At 53.4% G+C, this 21,573-nt stretch overlaps 1 protein-coding gene across 1 annotated transcript; it reads right to left on the reverse strand.

Annotated features, from left to right (window-relative positions):
• Positions 1 to 4,294: 4,294 nt before the first annotated feature.
• Positions 4,295 to 5,577, reverse strand: POU4F3 (POU class 4 homeobox 3). The gene is made up of 2 exons (XM_087753563.1): positions 5,458 to 5,577; positions 4,295 to 5,176 (listed from the first exon to the last, which is right to left on the reverse strand). Exons 1-2 carry the CDS (start codon positions 5,575 to 5,577, stop codon positions 4,295 to 4,297), a joined length of 1,002 nt encoding a protein of 333 aa, XP_087609689.1.
• Between the last annotated feature and the right edge of the window lie 15,996 nt (positions 5,578 to 21,573).

Below are 21,573 nucleotides of genomic sequence, written 5' to 3' on the forward strand. Positions count from 1 at the left end.
AAGACTGGAAGTTAGGATTTTTGCAGCTGAAAATCACCAGTTTTCTCTGGGAAATGAACACGGCCCCAGCTCCAGCTTGTGCTCCGCTTGCCAGCGGCTGCCTCCTTTGACCAGCCCCTGGTGCCACCCCGAGTGCATGTGAGCTGCTCTGCACCCCAGTTTGCAGGAGCCGGGACCCTCAGCAGGACCCTGTAGCTCCCACAGGACACGGGTGGCCGAAACCTGCCCTGACGGGCAGAAACACACGTGCACACACACACACGCTCCTGCCAGGCCGTCAACTGGTCACATCTGCACCGCGGCAGCAGGCTGCTGCCTCACCCCCACACACTCCAAACCCTCGCGCCCCACAGCCCCAAACCCACCAGTGCTGGGTGTCCCCACGTGCCCCGTCCCGAGGCCCTCGCCCCCCTCTCCCTCCTCTCCCCCCTCCCCTCCCACTCGTGCTTTTGCTCCCCCCCGCAGCTCCCGTGATATCAGATGTGCTTCTATTGATTTCCTCCCTGCATTTGTTTTTGTTATTCATTATTAATGGCATCATTTTTCCATCCTTGGTGCATGAAGGCAAATTTTGTGTAAAAATCAATTGAGTGAGCACCGCCAATGGCTTGTTTGGTTTTCTGTGCTTTCATCTCTTGTGCGCAGTCCCCGGGAGACAGAGAGCAGGATATTAAGGAACAAGCATGGAATGGGGAAAAAAAAAATAAATCAGTTGTTAGTGGTTCAGAAACCATAGACAGGGGTTTGCCTGCTGAACCTTTGTCTCGCACCCACGGGCTTTACTGGGCATTTCCCTGCCCATCTCCCAGTTCAGCAGGTTTCACTTTCCCCTTTACCTGGGCTGTCACTAAAAGGGAATTGCATTTCTCAGCACGTTTGGACTGCATTTTTTATTTTACCTGTGGGAGGTGGGTTTGTGGGGGGGGACGTTGAGGAATTAAGTGTCCCAGGGTAGGTCCCACAGGTGTGCTGACCTGAACAAGGAGCCCCAGCCCTCCAAGAAAACTGAGAGTCCTGATCCTCATGCACCTGGAGAGTCAGCAGGGCACGAGGGAGCAGGGGTTTGTGTTTCGGTGGCAGCTCCTCACAAAACTCGCACCCCGAGAGGGTGAGGGCGACCCCGGCACAGCCCCTGCCCAGCCTGACCGCGGCCGGCAGAGCCAGGCTGGCACTGGCCTCCGTCGAGGGTCCTGGGCGCAGCAGGGTGCCAGGCCCCGGCGCTGAGCTGAACAACGGCCCCTGGCCCAGGTGTGCGGGGGTGGATGGAGGCCGGGCAGGATGGAGGCAAGGGGCTGCACCCCCCTGCCAGGCTTCTCCCGGTGACGCTCCTCACCGGATTTGTTCAGCAGCTTGGCAGGACACAGTTTCCCACGAAGACTTTTAACAGCACAACGGGTACCAAAAAGCGAGCGGTGCCTCGTGCGCGTAATGCATTCGTCTGTATCCCAGGGCACAGAGTCCCAGGATCATAATACAGATCATACTGTTTAAGACCAGCAGCCAGTAAAACTCCCTTTGCAGCTCCCAGTTGCAGCCAGAACAGCCTGTGCTTTGGCTTTGCGGGGAGATGGGGGGGCAGAGAAGCCGGAGGTGATCACATTTGTGGCAGCAGAGAGAAGAGGGTGAGACTGGCGGAGAGCGCGGCACAGGCGGGCCTGACTCTGCTGCCAGCCGGGGATCCCGCGGAGCACTGCCTCCTTCTGCCTTCCTTCCACCGCCCCTTGGCGTTGCCTTCTGGCTTTAGGGCACTACTTGTTATACCAAGAAAAAAAATGTAGGCTGCTTCTTTTGTGCCTCCTCAGCAATAAATACCGGTTCTGAACTATTCCTACTGAAGTCGAAGGAACTTAATCCCCAGCTCCAGGAAGATCAGATGAATTTGCTGAATCACAGTGCATTTATCTGGCACCAGAGCTTTAGGAGCCAAAGCCAGGGAAAGACTAAGGCACCAACAACGATTCAAACAGCACGTACCTGACCTCCACAGTAAAATCCCAAATGAAGTGATCAGGTCCTGTATATGACATCTGGGCAGAGCAAGGCACAAACCTGCACGTGCAGAGTGAAAAGAAACCCGGAATTTGCAGAGTGAAATCTGGGCAAAGAGAGCCTCCGCAGCACTGTCTCCGTGCAGAGAGGAACCGGGAACAAAGGAGGACGAGCAAGAAGGACCAAGCGCTTCAGATGTCACTGGTCAGCGTATTTGAGGGAGAGGAGGAGCACACCGGAGCTTGTCTCTGGGACTGTAACGGGAGGTTTGGGAAAGGTCATTTAGGACTTGTTTTGCATCTTTAAGACATTTGCTGGACCTAGCCAAAAGGGACAAATGCAAAATTGTCACAAAAACATCGCAGATCTAGGCAAAACCAGAACAGCCACAACAAGGAAAACTGCAGTGACACCTTTGCCATTGTAAGAACAAGCACGGTCCGATTTCCCTTTCAGAAGTGAACAGGCAAGAAGAATCGGCCGCCACGGCTGTAGGGTTGTCTTAGTGAACGCTGGTGAGCAGAAACACGGGCTAAGGGAGGCTCAGGCTAGGTTAAGTGAGGCTCAAGCCCGGTTTGTGCAAACCGGGGAGGATAGTAATTCCGTTTGAGGACAGCTTCAGGACGTTTAAGTTATTTCTGTTCCATGCTGGAAGGCTTGTGAAACGGTGCGAGTTTGCGGTGCCCGGCCTGCAGCGGCTCTGCCTGGGTTTCAGGCTGGATCTCTCCTTCCCGTGCGAGGCTGCTGCCTCTCGCCCGGCCGCGGGGCCCTGGGAGGGGGCTGCCGGCGAGCCGGGGGGGCGGCGGGTCCCGGCGCTCCGCGCTCCGGGGCGGCCGAGAGAGCGGCACCGCGCCGGGCGCGGCCCCTCCGCCGGGCACCACCGCACCCGAGCCCCGCTCCCGCCCCGTCCAGCCGCAGCCCGGCCCCGCCGGGACGGAGGCGCCCCCTCGCCCCGACGGCCGCCGGGGCCGGTCCCCAGCCCGAGCCGGGGCCGGGGGGGAGCAGCCGCGACCCCCGGGGGAGGCGGCGGGGGGATTCTCGCAGCGATGCACGGGGACGAGGGAAGAGAAAAAAACCCGCCTCTTACCTGGCTTGTTCGTGTAACGACGCCGGCCCAAAGCCCCCGCGCCCGGCGGCAGTGGGAGCCGTGCGGCGGAGAGCATCGGCCGAAGTCCGAGTGGGCAGCGGGGGAAGGATGCCGTCTGAGTCGCCTTCTGCCCCTTTTATACTACGGTAGGCGATTAATATTGCATCAGCCTTATTTTAAATTTTCAGAACCCACAATATAATGTAATGGCATATGGGCATTTATTATTAAAGGACATTTGATTGGGGAAAAATCATTGGGGCCGATTGGAAAAACACGGAGCGAGGGAGAGTTCTGGCTTCCCGGCGACCTGCAATTAAAAGGCTGAATTTGTAAGGTCCTTCCCTAATGGGGGAGGAGGGTGAGACCCGGTTCTAAGGTTTGATGTTTGTCCCTCATTGAAATGCTAAAGTGAAATATTCAGAGGAGGCTCGCGCTTCGATCATTAATTTTTAATCGTTAAGGTGCTTCTGGGAATCGTAAATAAAAGCCTTTTCCCCTTTTAAACAGCATTAGAAATGAACTCGCCATAGGTTTTGTCGGGGGGATTTTTTGTTCGCCCCCGACGGGCGGGAGGCGCCCCGGGGCCGGCGGGGGGCGGCTGCGGGGTCCCGTCCGCCGCGGTCCGCGGGCGCGGAGCGGGGCCGGGGCGGCGGCGCGGCGGCGCCGATGGCACCACGGGGGCCCGGCGGGGCGAAGCCTCGTCCCCCTTCCCCGGGGGGACGCCCCGCCGAAGGCTTTTCGTTGGTTTTGCAGTATTTTTGCAAGTATTTTCTTCGGTGCTGGCGGCGCGGGGCGGCGAGGAAAGACACGTCCCTTCGGGTTGAAAAATAAAGATTTATTCCGGAGTGGGGTGGGGAGCGGCGCTGGCTCGGAGCTCTGCGCGGCGGGACGGGGCGGAGGGGCCGACGGACCGACGGAGGGGAGCGGGACCGAGCGCGGCCCGGCCCCGGGGCGCCCGGCGGCTCTGCCCGTCGCGGAACGGAGCCCGGGGAACGGCGGAAACCGCGCGGCCCCGCTCCCCGGTGCGGCCCCGCTCCCCCGCCCGGCCCCACCGCCTGCCGCCGCGCTCGGCTCCGGTGCCGGGGCGGGCGGGCTGGCGCTGCGGGGATGCCTCGGCGGGGCGGGGGGGGGCTCGGGGCCGTCCCGTCCCGGGGGTCCGCGCCGTCGGGGCGGCCGGGGCCGGGGCCGGTGCGGCGGGGCCGGGGGCGGGCGCCGTCAGTGCACCGCCGAGTACTTCATGCGCTTCTGCTTCTGGCGCTGGTTGCAGAACCAGACGCGCACCACGTTCTTCTTGAGGTCCAGCTTCTCGGCGATGGCGGCGATCTTCTCGGAGGAGGGCCGGGGCTGGAGGGCGAAGTAGGCCTCCAGCGAGCGCTTCTCGGGCGCGGCGATCGAGGTCCGCTTGCGCTTGCGCTCGGCTCCGGCCAGCAGCAGCTCGGGCCCGGCGGCGCGGTCGCGGTGAGCGGCCTCGGCGCCCTCCAGCCAGGCCTGCAGCACCGGCCGCAGCGCCGTCATGTTGTTGTGCGACAGCGTCAGCGACTCGAAGCGGCAGATCGTGCTCTGGCTGAGGGAGCCCACGCCCGGCAGCTTCAGCGCCGCCAGAGCCGCCCCCACGTCGGCCTGGGTCACCCCCAGCCGGACCCGCCGCTGCTTGAAGCGCTCGGCGAAGGCCTCCAGCTCCCGCGGGTCCGACTCCGCCTCGGGGGCGGCGGGCGGCGGCGCCGGGCCCCCCGGGGGGCCCACGCCCACGGCCAGGGGGCCCGCGGCGGCCAGCGGGTGCGGGGGCAGCGGGGCGGGCAGGGCGGGGGGCTCGGCCAACCCGCCGACGGCCAGCGAGGGCGAGAGATGCTCCAGGAGGTCGCCGCCGTCCAGCGCCGGGTGCGGGAGCGGGTGCGGGTGGGCGGCGAGGGCGGCGGGGTGCGGGAGGGCGGCGGCGGCGGCGCAGGGGACCCCGCTCATGGCGTGGTAGGTGGTGTCCGGCTTGAAGGGGTGGTGGTGGTGGTGGCCCTTGGCGTGGGGGACGATGTCGACGGTCGCCAGAGCCTCGGCGCGGGCCAGCAGGTTCTCATCAAAGCTCCCGAATATATTGCCCTGCAGCTGCGAGCAAGAACGCGCATGGTGGAGTCAGTGGGGAATACTGTCATCTCCGGATGAAAAACCTGCCCCGGCACCGCGATTCCTCCTCAGAGCTCAGGTCATAAAAATTAATATGAAGGCAGCAGCCCTGCTCGCGCAGACGTGTGGATCAGAGACGGGAGCGGGAGAGGGGGGAGAGAGGTTCCGAGACGCGCGATTGTTCTGGCGACATGAAAAAAACATTAAGCCGGTGCCTGTCAGAAAATGTGCCTTAAAGCGGTAATTATGCTTCATCTACATACCTGCGGGGCCGGGAGGCAAACTCTGCGCATTGCCTCCGCGCTGGAGTGCAGGCTGGAGAACTTGGGCTCCTGGAGGGCGGCGTGCATGGCGAACGGCTGCTTGGCGTTCATGGCCATCATCTTTGCGCACCTCGCAGGTAGGCAGCCCCTGACATCGGCTCAGGGTTGTCTCTCTGGCTCGCCACTGCCCAAGTGAGCGATTTTCGATGGCAGAGCTTCCCCTGCGCGCCCGCTCGCCCCCCCCTCCCGCTTCTTCACTCATCTTACACGCTGCCTGCCAGCCCCGGGGCCCGCGCCCTGCGCAGGCGTGCTGCGCCGCGGGGAGCCCCGGGCAGCGCGGGCAGCGCGGGCAGCACACGGGCAGCAGACGGGCAGCAGGACGCCCCGGCCCCCGGCCCCCCTCTCGGGGCGGCGGGACGCGCCGTCGGGGCGGGCCGGCTGCCGGCGGGGGGCCGGGGCCGGGAGCGACTCGCAGCCCCCGGCCGGGCCGGGCACCCCCTCGGCGGGGCCCGGCTGTGCCCCCCGCTCGAATCCTGCCCTTCCCGCGGCCGGCGAGGAGCGTCTGGGGGATGCAAGGCGGCAGGTCCCGAGGGAAAGGGACGGGAGGAGGGGGCGTCTCTCCGTGGGTAAAGCCCCCGGGCTGAAGTTTGGAGCAGAGGGACCATCCTTGCTCAGGGACCTGCTGCCGGGGTGTTTGCTGTGGCTGCGCCCAGCTGCTGCTGGCACCGGCCACTTGCCCATCACCAAAAATCTCCCCTGCAGCTCCCCAAGGCCGGGGACTGATGCTGCCAGGGGGATAAACCAAACAAGCCACAGTGCATCAAAGGGAACGCGTCTTTTGTGGTTCCTGCATGACTAACAGACACCTTACAGCACTGCCTTAATGTAAGAACGCTGTGCCACAGCCGGCTGGGAAAGCAGGCAGTGCTCCAGCTCCTCCCGAGGTGCCGCCAAATCAAGCACCCAGCCGCCACGAGCTTGGATTTAAACTGCCCAGCACCCCTCCTCTGGCACCCAGTCCCTTCAGACGCTCACATGGCACTCGGGGATCCATCCTGCACTTCTTACTCAGGCAAATCCCCCACTGAAAGCCAAGCAGCAGGGCCAGGCCCAGGGCCTGCGGTACCTGCACGGGAGGACGGGCCAGGCAGAGGAAAATTCAACTGTCCGTCAGCGCTACAGGGTTACTGGGGGACTGCAGGCAGGACTGCTGTTAAAACTCAGAAAGTGCAAGGAAGTACTTCCACCGAGGAAGGTCTTCATAGGAAATTGTGAGAAATCTATCTGTCTGGGTAGAGTATGGGGCTTCTTAAATGTCTGGTGCAGCTTCAAGTTCCAGAGAGCCTCTAAGATCCCTGACCAGAGCCGCAGCTTCGGGCGCAGAGGTGGATCAGGGTAGTACCAGTGCTGCCCTTCCCTCGGTGGCTGAAATTGCTCTGCAAACACACACAGACACACAGACACAGATGCTCCCCCTGCCCCATATGTCCTGTGAAATACACTCTCAAGTACAGGAGAGTAGAGTAAGCTGAGAGATGTTGAGTGAGTTAAGCCCCCGTAAGCTGGCTGGTGAATCAGAGCTGTGCCGCGGTCACATAGGTATTGCGGGCTGGAAACATCTGATCCTCGACTTGGTATGAGAGAACAGACAAACAACGATCCCCCCGAGAAAAATAGTGCTGAAGCTGGCGTAACTCTGCTGTTGAGCTGTCGTTTTAGTTTTGCTTTCTCCTAATCTTCACACATCTTCAGACACTACTAGACTTCGATGGTCTAGGGATGTAAGTATTTTGCAAGTGTGAAATTTGAAGTTCTTAAACAAAATTAAAATCTATGCCTAGATTTAAAGTTTCCAAGAGTTTCATGAGCCTTAATAAAAATAGATCAGGAGCCAAAGGAGTTGCTGTCTTGGTTTCCTGACAAATGTATTGGCTTTGGTGTGATGGCCGGAGCAAAGAAGAGGAACTACTTCTGTGGTGAAATGCTTTTCATTTAGGAAATACGCACGCACCGAAGATGCTTGCAACAGCTTGCCTCTGTATCTCAAAGCAGGTGAAAATGCAGGCTAAATGACAAGAAGTAACCTATTTTATAATTCACTCCAAAAAGAAAGCTTCACAGTCTGCTGTGGGTATTGAGAGGGCTGTTCTCCCCCAAAAAGCTGCAGGCGCGTAGATTGAGCTGATGGGACAAGGCGCTGAGAAACGTACCTGAAAAGAAATAAGAAAAAAGGCTCTGAAAAAGTACTTGTTTCTGGCAGCAGCAGCCTGGGGGGTGAGCTGGGGCCCTCTGCCCGGGCTCTGCACGGCAGAGGGGTGGGGGGGCCGCTGGCTGCGAGCCCGGCTCAGCCGGTAACGGGGTTTAGGGGAGGTTTCACGCACCGGTCCCGCACCGCGGCACCGAGCCGAGCGCTCCCCGCCGGGAGCCTCCCCCTCGCACCGTGGCTCGGCCCGGCCCGAAACGGAGCGGGGCTCGGACGGGGCCGGAGCGGGGCCGGGCGGGCAGCGGCGGGGGCGGCGGCGGGGCGGCAGCGGGGGCTCCGGGCCGGCAGCACCGCGGACAGCGCCCGCCACGGGGGCGCGCAGGATGCGCGGGGTGGATGCGCGGGGCGCGCAGGGCCGCGGCCGCCCCGCCCCGGCGCTCCCCGCCCGAGGTGCGCAGCCGGGGAAGGGGCGCAGGGATGGGGCTGCCAGAGGCGAAGAGCGGCTGGCAAAGCAGCTTCCTCCCGTTGGGGGGGAAACCAGTGCGTTGTCGCAAAGCTCCGTGCCCTGATTTACGATAAAAAATTTAAAGGAAATCATTTATATTTCAGAGGGCCTAAATAGCTGCATGAAAGTTTTATCTAAAGTGGCACCATATTTATAGGCAGTTCTGCTATGTTGGAAGTAATTAATAGAGGGATAAGTTTCAGGCCTTTGTTTTGTTTTGTTTTAATCCTCCCTTTATTTAGTGCTGGCTGGTTAACGTAAATAAATAAGAAGATGCAAACAGAAAGCTGGGTATAAAGCCCGAGGTAGTGCCTGTTCGTCAGAGCACGTCTCCCCATCCCTGGCTCCGAGAGCATTTGCACTGGGCTGGCACTTTTTTCCATCTCTCTGCTGTTGCTTCCTTCCCTTTCAAGCAGAGAGGAGATGTCGGAGCCCTCAAACACCTCCTTCCCCTGCTCCCGTGTGAAGCTGCACGCGCCGTTGGGAGGATGCGTCGCAGCCAAGCATCACACGTTTGGATACAGAGCTCGGTTCGGGGCTCGTGTCACAGCTCAGACCCGTCTTCTGTCACAGCCCACCCCAGGAACACCTTTCCTGACCGCCTCTTTTAAGCACAGTCTTTCCCTTCCCTCCTGAAGGCAGCTTTGAACGAAACCGGACTGGGTAATCTAGCTGCTGAGCTCCCTTTAATTAAAGCTGTAAAATATTGATGTTCCTGGCTCTGTCTACTGATGTTACACCTTACAAACAGAGGAGAGAAGTCCAAAGGATAAACAATAACAAGTTAAAAGAGCCCAGATGGTTTGCCATCAGAAACTATCTGCAGACTCAAAGGTGTCACTGCAATAGATTTCAGAGATCATTCACATACTAGTAAATAATTAATAGTATTTCTGGAAGAAAAAACCCCACCAAACCAATACTCTGATGAAACATCACTAGTGACTCATTGAAAATATGAAGGTAAAAGTCAGATTAAAAGCGTGTGCTTTTTTATTCTTTGTCACAATTCAAAGATTGCTATCCATTTTCCTAATATATAAAAATATTCTGTTCTTATTTAGAATTTAATTCAAAGACTCTCACAGTCAGAGAGTATTGTCGATAGGCTCTTGGTGTCATTGTATTCATTCAATTCAGTTTAAAAATTATACACTAAATCTTTACACAGGACTGATGGGAAGTTTGAAATATAAACGTGTTCTTTAACACACAATTTGTGCTAACATCCTCTCTACAACGGGCTGTAAGCCGCACTACCTATTACAGTCACAAAGCCAACATAACTTGCCCCATTAAGTTTTCTTCACTGGCTATTTAAATCAACCACGTAATTTCCTGCAAATCTGTCTCTTCTGGGGCAGACTACTGCAATGCTTCACCTTTCGCGGCCTGCGAGTAAGCTAAAGCGTGCACAGCTAACACAAAGATACTCTCCTGTTCCTCGCTGGGGGCACACAGCCATGCGCACCCACTTTCTGTCTCCTGCCTCGGAGCCTTTGCTCCCCTGTCCTGCCCACCCCGAGTCCTGGGGGGGTTTCTTTGTCACGTCCTGGCATTTGTCCTCACTCTGTATCCAAAAAAGAAGTCATGTTTTTCAGACCTGACTCAAGATTCACGTGATAAAGTAAGTTCTGGTGCTGAGGTGCAGCCTGTTATCACAAAATGCCTGATCCGTGTGAAGGACGAGTGATGAGCGCCAACTTTGGAAGGCTCCTGCAGAACCTGGGTTTACACAGCACATTTCTCGTACCCGAAAAGCACAAGCCACGCTGCGCCCGGCATGATACGGCTGTTCCACTGCACAATCTGATCGAGGAAATATCTAGGATTACCCAGACAGTCAATTATTCATCAGCTAAACGGCCAAGCATCAATTACCTGGCTTGATTCTCTTATTCATTAAGGAGATTGAAGAGCCCAACTTAACAAAGCAAAAAGAAAGTTGCTAAGTTACAGGAGCTGCCCGGCTCAGTAGCGAGGCCACAGCGTGTCAGGCTTTCAAAGGAGAGGGGTCTGACAGCGAGGAAGTCTCCGAGGCTATAGAGTGTCACCCAGAGCACTCGGGTTTTAGAGCAGCCCATTCCTCCGCAGGGCTGAAAGTAGTGGGGTTAAACAGAGAGGCAGGAGCATGCCGGAGTTATAACTGCACCTTGGTGCGGGTACAGTGGGAGGTCAGCTGGGGCCTGACCCAGGAGAGAGGGCTGGAGAGAATGAGAGGAGCTGTAAGGGTGTTTTGAAGAAGAACTTTAAGGGTTAAAGCGAGGGACCAGGGAAGGACCATCGTCATTCTGGGAAGTTTTCAATACAAGTGTGTGTGGGGTTGGAAATTATTTAAGAGAGAAAAGCTGCGAGTGGCATCGCCACAAGGGTACCACTCAGCAGAGATCCTCAGCCGGGTCCTGCAGCAGAGATCTTACAGGCAGTTTAAGACAAAAGCACATTTCCACCACTCCTGAGCCACCTCCCTGTGTCAACGGGCCAGGCGCTGGGGCGCTCAGCAGCTTGCCGAGGGCCACCACAGTCCAGCGGGCAGGGGTGAACTTGGAGACGGGAAGAAGCATGGAGCCACAGGAGGGATGTTCCCACCAGCTGCTGCAGGGGGGAGCCCAAGGTGCGCATCTCCGATAGTCACGAAGATGGGCTGTGAAAGCAAAGCTAGCACATCCCACAGCACCTGGTAAAGCCCCGCAGCTCCAGTCACTGAGCTGCACGCTGACAGTAAACACAACCAAAAATTTGCAGTGAGTGTTCAACATACAGCCCCCGTACGGCCAGGGTCAGTCTGACCAACCTGGCACAACTCAGGAAAATAAAGGTTGCTGCTGGTGCCGGTGTTCCTCTTTCAGAGAAGCAGATGAAGACCCGGAGCCGTGGGTCTGGGGAGCTGGGCTGGTCGTAAGGACCGGGGTTGTGAGGGACAGGGGACGGTGCCTGCGCTCTCCCTGGGGCTGGAGCGCGTGGTGCGTGCAGGGCAGGGCGCACTGAGGTGCCTGCCACGCGGCAGAGCGGGTTCGGAGCTTGCCGCAGCAGACGCCCGGCATCCACCCAGGGAAAAGGCCCTTCAGTGAAGTAACATAAACCCACAGCAGGACTCACAGCTTTCGCTGACAGACTGCTTACCCTGAAAATTGCCAGAGCCTGGAAGAGAATACTGACAGTAAATTAAAAGTCAGAAAACTGCAATGTACATAGTTACACGGCTGCAGACACCATCTCTTAATCATTCTGTGACTGCCAGATTACTCCTTCTTACAGGGATTTGAGAGAACAATAAAGGCACGGCATTTCATTGAGACAAGAGCAACAAAAGTTTCCAGTAAGTACTTGTCTCATCAGCGTTACCAACCTGCTCTGGTAGCAAGCGCTCCTGAGCCATGCAGCTCCGCCACCATCACCCAAGTGGATCAGTACACTCGGCTCCAAGCATGGGCTTTCCCAGCCGGCCGGGGTGGCTCCGTGCCCTGGCTCTGCCCGATGTCCCCTGGGCGTACCAGACATCCCCGCCAGTCCCTGGTGGTGACCACCCGTTTTCCGCACTGGCTGTGGGTCTCGGTGCTGGCCCATTAACAACAGCACGTGCAACTAATCTGACTCAACAAGCGGATTTTGCGACATGTGCTTTTGTCCCATATCTTTCTCTTCCATGATTTGTCTTTTGCTGTTCCTACCTTGTGCCTGCTGGCATGGCTGAGACCTGGAAAGTCTGGGTTACCACACGCTAGCCCACTGGACCCTGCTCCCGAAGGACTCGGCCGTCAGGCCAGTTGCTGAACTTCCTTCCAAGGAGAGGAAAGGGGAATTACCTGGGCTTTGTGCGTTGCTTCAGACTGAATTGTAAGTACTCACTCTCATCTTCTGTAATTAAAAACCAAAATGAAGTTTTGCTGGCTGCATGCAGAGGAGCTCTCGGGGAGCAAAGTCTTGGGCATGTTACTGGTCACAGGCAGCGGGCACAGGCAGCTCCAGAAGGCTGAGGGGGTGTTTGCGAGTATTAATCCTAGATCAAAACTAAAAAAGCCTTTAGTATTAGAAAAGCATTGTGACTGTATTAGAAAATTAGAAGTGCCAAAGCTCTGCTGCAGCATTAAAATGCTTGTTTAATGGAGGCAGAACAAACAGCCTGTCTTCTAGCAGTAGCATTTGGAAAACTGATGCAATCTTATTTTTGAATTTTTCAGTAAACAAGGCTTTGATTTGAGGTCCCAGGAATGCAAGATACCAGACAGTTCATGCTAACTGGGAGGTCTTCCCTGTACTCGTTTGTAACGTGCATGAATTATAGAACTCGTTTCTTGTATCATTCCCTGAAATTAAAATTGCCACAAAGGACACATCGATGCTTGTTAAAAATAAACACTATCTGTTCCTGATGGAGATAATAGGAGCAACATGACAATATTTTCCGGGGGGGGGCTGTGTGTGGAACAGAGCACTTATCTGTCAGGCATCTCTTTCTTGTTATATTTGCTCCTAATTCTAGAAATACATCTAAACGTAGTCTAACAGGACTCTGTTCCACAAGAAATTAATGAGGAACAAACATTAATTATTCATGTCTGAAACAGTAGGTCTGCTAATGTTTTTGCTAATCAACAAGTCAAACAGCTGTATCTTTGTCAGGGCAATCTTGGGGAAGATGGAGAAAGAACAACATTGATATGTTTTACCCGCCTGCCCCCGAAGTCTTGCCCTTAGTTTGCATATTTCTCCGTCAGGAGTCCAGGATCGCTGCTACTTTTTAATGCCATCTGTTGTTATAAGATTGAACTGAAACGCTCTCCAGCTCAACATCAGCTGCAGACAGGACCAAACTGCAGGGAAGAAGCTATGGGGAGCTCCCCAGCTGGGTTCCAGGCCCCTGGAGTCAGCCCTTCATAGGAAAAATCAAGGGAATGAGACAAGGAAAACAAAAATCCAACCACAGGAAAAAGGAAGAACCAGGATTCAGCTGCTCAGGCCTGAAATGGAGACCGAATATTTGAAGAAAACCTGCATTTGGCACTTCTGGCCCTTTGTGCCCCGGTTGGAGGCCAGCGGCTCACTGCTGGGTCCCGGGGACAGCACCGCAGCGGGGACGCCCGACGGCAGGAGGAATGGAAACTGTAGGCAGGTTTTTGGGGCTGACTTTTCATGCTGGGCCTTTATCTGGGTGAATGTAATGAACTGAACCGAGAAAGATGTTGCTGTTCAGAATTTGCCTAACGGAACACACTTAAAAATTAATGGCTTTGTTTAGAAAAAAAAATTAAAAAAAAGAAATCAAAACATAATTAGAGAACAAGTTGCTTTCAAACAAGAGCTTGAAATGTTAAACAAAATAAAAAATATATTTCCTTCAAAGAAACAAAGATCATGTAGCCAAAAAAAGGACTCAATCCTCTTGCTTTGCCAAAATTCACTGTCCTGAAGCTATTTTTTTGGTTGCTGTGAAATTGTTTATTTCTTGAAGAAGAGCAGAGTGAGGACTGTTCAGTGTGCATTTAAGCAGAGACTCTTAAACATCCACCATCTAATTCAGCAAGGGGCGTTTGCCTCCACGTCCAACCAAAGGAACACAAAGTGTGTGGAGCAGGAATAGTCCTGACCCTGCGCTGCCCAGCAAAATTCAACAATAAGAAAACTCAGGCCAACAGTGCCAGAGAAAGCAGTTCAGCATCCTCACACGTTGCTCCCACCATAGCTGTTTGTCTCATATTTACCATGTTTGATCATCATCTATAAAGCAGTAAGACCAAATATATAATTTTTCCAGTTTCAAAGTGGGAAAAAAAAAAATTGGAAAAATCTTTCCAAATCGAAAGGATTTTAAGACTTGCCCATAGTACAAAATCTCTTCTCTACATGTCCAACATGATTCAAAATTCCATTAGAGCCACTGCATCTTAAAACTAGTCCAAGAAGAAGGTCAAGTTGATTAAAACCTGGAGCTATAGCTATAGTTGCAACAGATAAAGTCTTTCCCTCCTAGGATCCCCAAACAAGCTGATTATCAGTTTAATAACCAAACCTAGAATTTTCCCACTCCAGGTGCTCTAACAAACAATTTTCCATTGCATCTGCATTTGTTCCAGTTTGATGAGGCACCATGGGACCCCGCACCGAGGGTTTCCAGGAGAGGAGGCCTGTGAGGGTCTGCCCCCCTGGAGGCGGCCGATGCCCTGCGGGCTGAGCTGCAGGGAGCACGGACATCGGGAAGTTGTTGGGTGCTGCTGTGCCCTGTAGCTCTGTAAAATTATTCGGCTTTCTGCTGCCTTCACATCCCTGTTATGTTAATGCTCCCTGAAATCTTCATTAAAATTTGAAATTAAAATGCAACAGTCAAAGGGGGGTGGGGAGAAGTCCTGTCACCTGATGTTAAACTCATCCCTTCCACGGTCAGATTTCTTGGGGTTTAATTGAAGAAGTCACACCGACTGCTGCATCCGAGCTCAGGGGAAACAAACGGTCACCGGCCCGAGCGGGTGTGCCGTCACGACGTGCCCATGCGAGCCCACGTCGGTGCCAGCGCCGATGGGCCCCAGGTTCACGTGGCTCCCGGCGAAGAGGACGCGGGGCCGTGCAGGGCCGGCTGTCTGCACGCCTCCGAGTGCCCTTTGCCATAGCAGGCACTTGCTGGCTGCACGTGTTACACGGTGTTTTAGCAGCTCTGTCTGTCTTCCGTGTGACATCTCTGCTTCTTGCACAGTTTTTTGCCTATCAGACCCACCAAGATGCCTTGTTGTCGTCAGGAGAAGAACATCTCAAGTTTCTAAGCTGCTTTACATTTAGCCACAAGCGTGGTGGTTAGAGGGCAAGAAATATTTCCAAAGTAGTAAAAAGTTTATGCATGAAAAGCATTAGAGAAATCCCTGGGGCGTATTCCCGAAGGAACGCCCCACTTGCCTCCTAACTCGGCACTCGGCTGCCGTGCAGGACCTGTGGGCAACATGGCTCTACCCAGCACCAACCCCGCGTTCGTGTAACTCAGCACAGGCTCCCGATGCGGTGGTGCCACCGTGCCGCCTGTTGTGGAAAGGTTTATGTTGCCTGTGTAAAAACGTGAGACCTCCAGGGGATACTTCTACTTGGGTTTTGCTGGGGAAGTGCGACCCAGGGAGCGTAGACGTTGCAGGGAAGGTGCTGGCTCCTCCCAAAGCCGGTGAGAGCTTGGACAATGGAGAGAACTACTCAAAGTCAGTCCCTGAGCTGCAGCAGCGTGAGGAGCGAGCCTAGGGCAACATGCAGCCATGTTAAGATGCAGACAGGGACAGGAGCTTGCACCCCTTCTGAAAGCAGCTTCAGCACAGCAATAGCATCGCCCATCTGGTGCGCCCGCAGCCAGCCCCGCTCCCGCAGCTGGGGCTGCTCTCCCGATGGGGCTGCCTGGGAAGGGTTGTGGCTCCCTGCTCCTAACAGCATCCCAAAAGGTGCCGCATCAACAGCCACGCAGGAATCTGTGATGAAATTAGGCTTGCTCAGGAAGGGGGTTTAAAGATTACAACTCTGCTTCCAGAGGACACTACACAATGGTTTCGTGCTGGTTGGAGCACTGCTCTGTTGCTGGTGATTCTCACGCGTTGCACCAGCTCTTTCTGCAGGGCAGAGAGGGCTCTCTCCCACCCAGAGCTCTATAGGCTTTGAGAGGAGCTGGAAAGCAGTGTGGTTGCTTGTGAGGGTTTGCCGCAGGAGCATCACCTGGCAGAGGAAGGGGAGTCTTCGCTCTGCTCCGCAAAACTGCCCGTGAGGGTGTGAGGCTGCTTGCTGCAGCGGGTGGGCTCGGGCTCAGACACGGTGCAAAGCTTTGCATCCAATTCTGCCCAGCTTTGCAGATTTTACTATTTGAAGCCACACACGTTGTGTTCTGGAGGTCTTTCCTCCCCTGGGTTAGGGAAAAGCACAGCACCCTAAAGCTTGTGGCATCAAGTTCTGCAGCCCTTTATTAGGCTTTTCCCCAAATGAACAATCAAACAGCTTTGGGACAGTGTAAATCGGTACGAATCCATTCCTTCCACCACAGGCAAACCTCAGACATTCATGTATTTTGTACTTAAATTAACAAGTCTTATTACTTTTCTCCTTGTCACATCAATCTCCACATGCTGATATTAAAGCTTCCACTGCATACAAATACAGCCTGAAAATACTTTCTCCTAGGCCTAGATATGCTTACAGTCATGTATACTTTTATCCTGATTTAGGCTTAACTCCCTCTTTCATAATAGGGACATCAACGGTTGGAAGTGTGCTTGTTCAAGAAGTCCTCTCACTCTTCTTTGACCCACAGATAACCCAAAGTCATGTTAAAAAGTGAAGAGTGGATGAAATTGTTGTCTGACATATCTTTAGCCACCAGAGAGCACACAGAGGTATGTTATGTTGAGTTGACTCCAAATAATTTTCACATGAATTACTAAAGTGCCAGAAATGTATAATTTATTAGTATTTAAATAAATCACAGAGCAGAAGTGCTTTAAGGTTATCGGTGCAAGATGCGCAGAGTAGGCTATAATTAACTCAAAAACGTCATTGAGCGCAGTGCTCTTAGCGGTGCCGCACCGACACGATCAAGGCACAGCAAGACAAAGTACAAAAGGGGTTCGACTCCTAAAAAATAAGATGAATAACAACACAGCAGTCAAAGCCCTGAGCTGGGGGGTGATGCTGGTGCCGGGCTGGTGCCTCCTTGGCTCTGGGGCTCCTCCACACACCTCCCCGTCGCTGGCAGCGGTTTCCCCGGGGTCCAGGACACACGTTTTTCCTTCTTGAGCACTTGCAGTCACGGCAATGCTGCAGCCCCTGTGCTGTCCGTCAGCGAGAGCCGCTACAGCGCCCGACTGAATCAACCTCTCCTGGAGGCGACGCGACCTCGGCAGACGCGCACGTCCCCGGATCCCCCACGTCTCCGGATCCCCCGCTGCCTGCAGCCGTGCACCCCGGGGCTGGCACGGGGGTTGCTGCCGTTGTCTCTGCTGGGGGGCTCAGGCCAGTGCCGCCTCTGCCGGGGGCTTCCCCCCCCCCCCCGGCCTTTGTCACTTGCCTCCCCCACCGCTGCAGGCACCGAGAGCGGTGACACCAGCTCTGTTGCAGCCGCCTTTTGGGCTGGAGTATATTGACCAGATAAATTGGTTTTTTGAAGTTCAAATCTAAAAGCTGTTTCTGACAAAAAGTGTATTTGCCAGATGCTGTAAAACAGTAGTGAAAAAACCTCGTTCTTCTGTGGGAAGAAGGGGGAAGACCCGGGCGAAGCAGGGCATGTAGGGATGTAAGCAATTCTGCCATTTGACCCTGCTGTGGTGAAACAGAACAAGGCTGAGGAAATCCCTCAGTCCCCCAGGTTCGGTTGCCCTTTGCTCCCCGGGTTTGGACACCTGGCTTGTCCCCGCACTCCCACACCATCCCTAAGGGATCCCCCTTCTCACCCTGCTCCCCGGCAAAGCGCCGGTGCGGGTGCTGCCAACCACAGTTGCTCAGGCCAGTCTCTGGGACGGGCAGGTGTTGCTCTGCCCACGGGGACGATGGGCAGGTCCCCTCGGCCCGACGGGGCGGAAGGGACACTGGACCCATCCCGCTGCCACAGCCCACCCGGACCAGAGGCAAACGCCTCCCAAGCACCCAGGGAGCAGTGGCAGTTTTGGAGGCCGTGGCTGGTGAACCAGGGCAGGTTTTCTCAGCAGAGCATAACCGCCGCCTTCGCAGAGCAAAAACTGCTCTTGCTGCCCCTTTGCGGTTCACCGGAACAGTTTCTGCCCTTCAGTCGATGTATTTCATAGTGAAACCCCAGGGTTTGTTTACGTGACACATGCAAAGCAGGAGCAATAGCAGTAAAAGTCTGCTTCAGCGCTGCCTGTATCACACACCAACACCGCTGAACACCGGCCTACGCAGCATGGCAAGGCCAGATGCCACTGTCACCCCTGAGGCCAAGCACCAACATGCAACTCGCTGCGTGTCACCCGTGTCCACGTGGAAACTCTCTTACGGCAAAGACGTTATTGAACTGAAGTAAACACAGACCTACCCGTCCCCACGCAAGGGACCCAAGCATGGTGAATGGGTGCCGCTTTTGAGAGGTGGCCCGAGTGGAAACGATCACTCCTTGTAGAGTGCCGAAACGATCCTGCCTCATGCGTGCAATATTCATGCAATCACAAGTTTAAAAGACACAACATCAGCCTTTTCTATTTATACAATTTTCAGGTCATACGAAAGCTGCAGGAACATAGCTGAATAAGTTTATAAACCTTCAATTTATCCTAGGGTTAAAAGCAAGACAGCAAGCAGAAAATACTGAAAAAGTACAGAAGCAGTATATGAAAATCTGTATCATCATAACCAAGTTTACCATTGTGAAAGCACATTTAAGATCAAATTGAAAATAAAATAAGCAGACAATTCACAGTAAAATGCATTAGATTTCCAGGATGAACATTGCTACGGTCACAGAAGATATTGCTTTAAAATACATTTATCGAATTTAACATAAATCCTGTTCTACATGGTTTCCAATAAACTTTTCTGCGTGTCTTTTCCTGCCTGGCGATGCAGTCCACCCTTCCGATGGGGACAGAGGAGGCTGGGACAGCTGGGAAGGAGCAGCCTCGGACAGCAATGCTACCGAACCTGCCCGCGTGCCTGCGCTGACCCCAGAGCCGAGGGCACCCGCGTCAGGGCACTTTGTACCCCCACACCTGAAGAGAGCCCGGTTCTTGCTGACCGTGGAGATGCCACACTGAAGTGTCCCCTTACGACACCTCGTGATGAAAAATTATTATTGCAGAGAAAATAATCCCACGCTTTGCTTTGGCAAATATTTTGTTTGTATATTCAACCTACCCGATTACCGCTGCTTCTCCCCATAAAATACGCTTCAACTCATTCCCCCCAAATGCAGGCTGGTGTTTGTCTGCGTGCAGAAATGAACAGAGCTAGGAGGGAGCAGCTCAGGGAGCGTGGGGATGCCTCGTCCGCGGGGCGGCTGCTGCTGAGCCCTCCTGAAAATAAACGGTCTAGAGCAGCTACCGGGGAAACACGGTACTGGCCCTCCGCTTGTAAGTGAAAAAAGTGTACAGTGCTGAGCTCCAGTCGTCCAGTGTCAACTTAAGATGCCCACAGTTTTATTAAAAATAAATCCTGGACTGCATCCTGTTATGGAGCAAAAAATCATCACTTCAAATAAAGCAGGCGTTGAGAAGCTGAGCGGCATGCAGCGTGCTACCTGCGAATCAATCTCAGGCAGTGTTTTAAGGGATAAAAGGCAATATTCTGTCACCTCAGCCAGCATTCTGCCTTCAGACTGAGTGATATGAAAGTCCTCGCTTAGGTAATACAGGTCAGATAGATACTTAAAATACTCAGATGCCTAAAGATGCAGCTTTCAAATAAAAAAAAAATTAGATAACCATGCTTTTACCTTTCAATTAAACCTGTCTCCAAATGGCAAGAACATTTGAGAGATGCTGAAGCAATGCCGAGACCCCAAGGAGCAGAGGTGCGGAGATCCCCACCCGGGAAGGATCCCTGCATCTTTCTGCCCTCTACAGGGTGGCCTTTAAAATGCTAAATTAGTTTCTCCAACCTACACTTTTCCCCAATTCTTGTATTTATCTCCTAAAACTGAACAGAAGGCCCTCCCAGTGGAAGCTCAAACGCCCTTTAAAGAATTTTTTTGTCCTTCCAGACTGGATACGGTTCTCATTACGTGCACCACCCTTACACCTTCCCAGTGCCTCTTCAGAAGTAGCTGTAACTCAGTGGTTGTCAGGCACCAGGTTATATTATGCACAAGACCTTACCCCACCACCTTGCTGTCAGCCTTGCAGCGGTTCTCCACATCTGGCTCCACACGTCTGGGATCCAGCACACATCAACCTACCTGAAAATTAACAGGCAGCAACGGGGAATTGTCTGTGGAATGATCCTGGGGAGAAAGAGAGAGAAAAAGCTCTAGTTAATCCATTTACATTTTGATCATCACAATTGTAGATCCGTCATGGAAAAAAGCAGTGGAAGTACACATAAAAGACTTTAGAGAAATGCCAGACAAACTTACTTTTCCATTTTCAACCACACGCTCGTGTCGGTGATCTCGTCCATAAGGTCCCAGACAAACGTTACCCAACCTGCTCCATGGACTATACAAGACAGAACTGGGTCCCACGCTTCAAGAGACAAGTTAAAATTATATTTCCATCTTTGGGAAACCTCTCTAGACACAATTATTGTTGTATTTCATACAGCTATGACTGTAGCTACTGAAGAGATTCTTGGCCTAAGAATTACCGCAACAATTTGTCTTCATGTATTTGTTCGGTTAAAATAGTTACTTAACACATCTTGCTTTCTTCAAAACAGCGTTCAGCAAGATTCTGATCCCTCGCTGTAGGAAGAGCTGTCATACCCCACTAAACGGTACTTCTTCAATAGGGGAATGCTTAGATGATATATGAAACAGCTGGGGGGGGAAATAAATCCCCCCACCTCCTCCCGAGAAAAATGCTAGCCCCCCCTTCAAGACCTTTTTATTCCCTTTTGCCATTAAAATCAATTTTGATCATGTAGGAAGAAACAAGTATTTTGAACTAAATGCCGAACCTTTCCTACTCAATGTCAAGACTCCACCTCCTTAAAGGACTTTATTGCATCTTGCAGAACAAGGATTACTTGGTGGTTATTGACAGGGAAGCGGGCCGTGGAAAGATTCTGAAGTTCAATTACTGGCAATGAGAAAACGTCCAAAAGCCACACATTTATCATGAAGAGGCTCTTCATCAACGCAGAAGAGCCAGTTCATGTTTTAAAACATCTACGTTGCAGGACCACAAAGGGATGTGAGGGAGATGGCGATACAAATATAGTTATTAAATATACTAGCAAGTTCCTTCCTCTTCTGCCCCTATTCCTTAAAATGAGAGTGCAGTGAAGAAAGGAAAAAGGAAAAATTCCCATCCTTGTACAATTTTCAAAAAAATCCTACCACAGCACACTAACAGTACAGGTAAGAAAAGGGAATGCAAGAGAAAAGGCTTTTAAAAAACTTGGATCACAAACAAACATTGACATTCATGAAAACAGCACAGGAACGAGAAGGGAAAAACGGAAAGTAGTGAAAGCAGCAAAGACCAAGAATAAAAAGTTAACACTAGAATAAATTAGTTTTCAGACCAAATTGCAAAGGGGTTAGAATTTGCACGTATATAATCTCATGTTTTGTACACGCTATTTTCAATAACCCAGCAATACTGCAAATCTGTAAAAGAGAGCATGGAACCCACCATGGTCTAGGAAACATTTTTCATTTTCTGTTAAACTTTGCACTGTCCCCAAAGTGTAAAATAGCCTTTACCGGAATTCCCCCTCTCCCCATTGTATCCCCCCCGTCAGTTTACCTGTCTTAATTGGTACTATCGCAGAGCACTGATACACTTGA

This window comes from Nipponia nippon, unplaced genomic scaffold (genome assembly GCF_047370975.1).
Source record: "Nipponia nippon isolate SJK-2023a ecotype South Korea unplaced genomic scaffold, ASM4737097v1 scaffold_17, whole genome shotgun sequence".
NCBI classification, from domain to species: Eukaryota; Metazoa; Chordata; class Aves; order Pelecaniformes; family Threskiornithidae; genus Nipponia; species Nipponia nippon.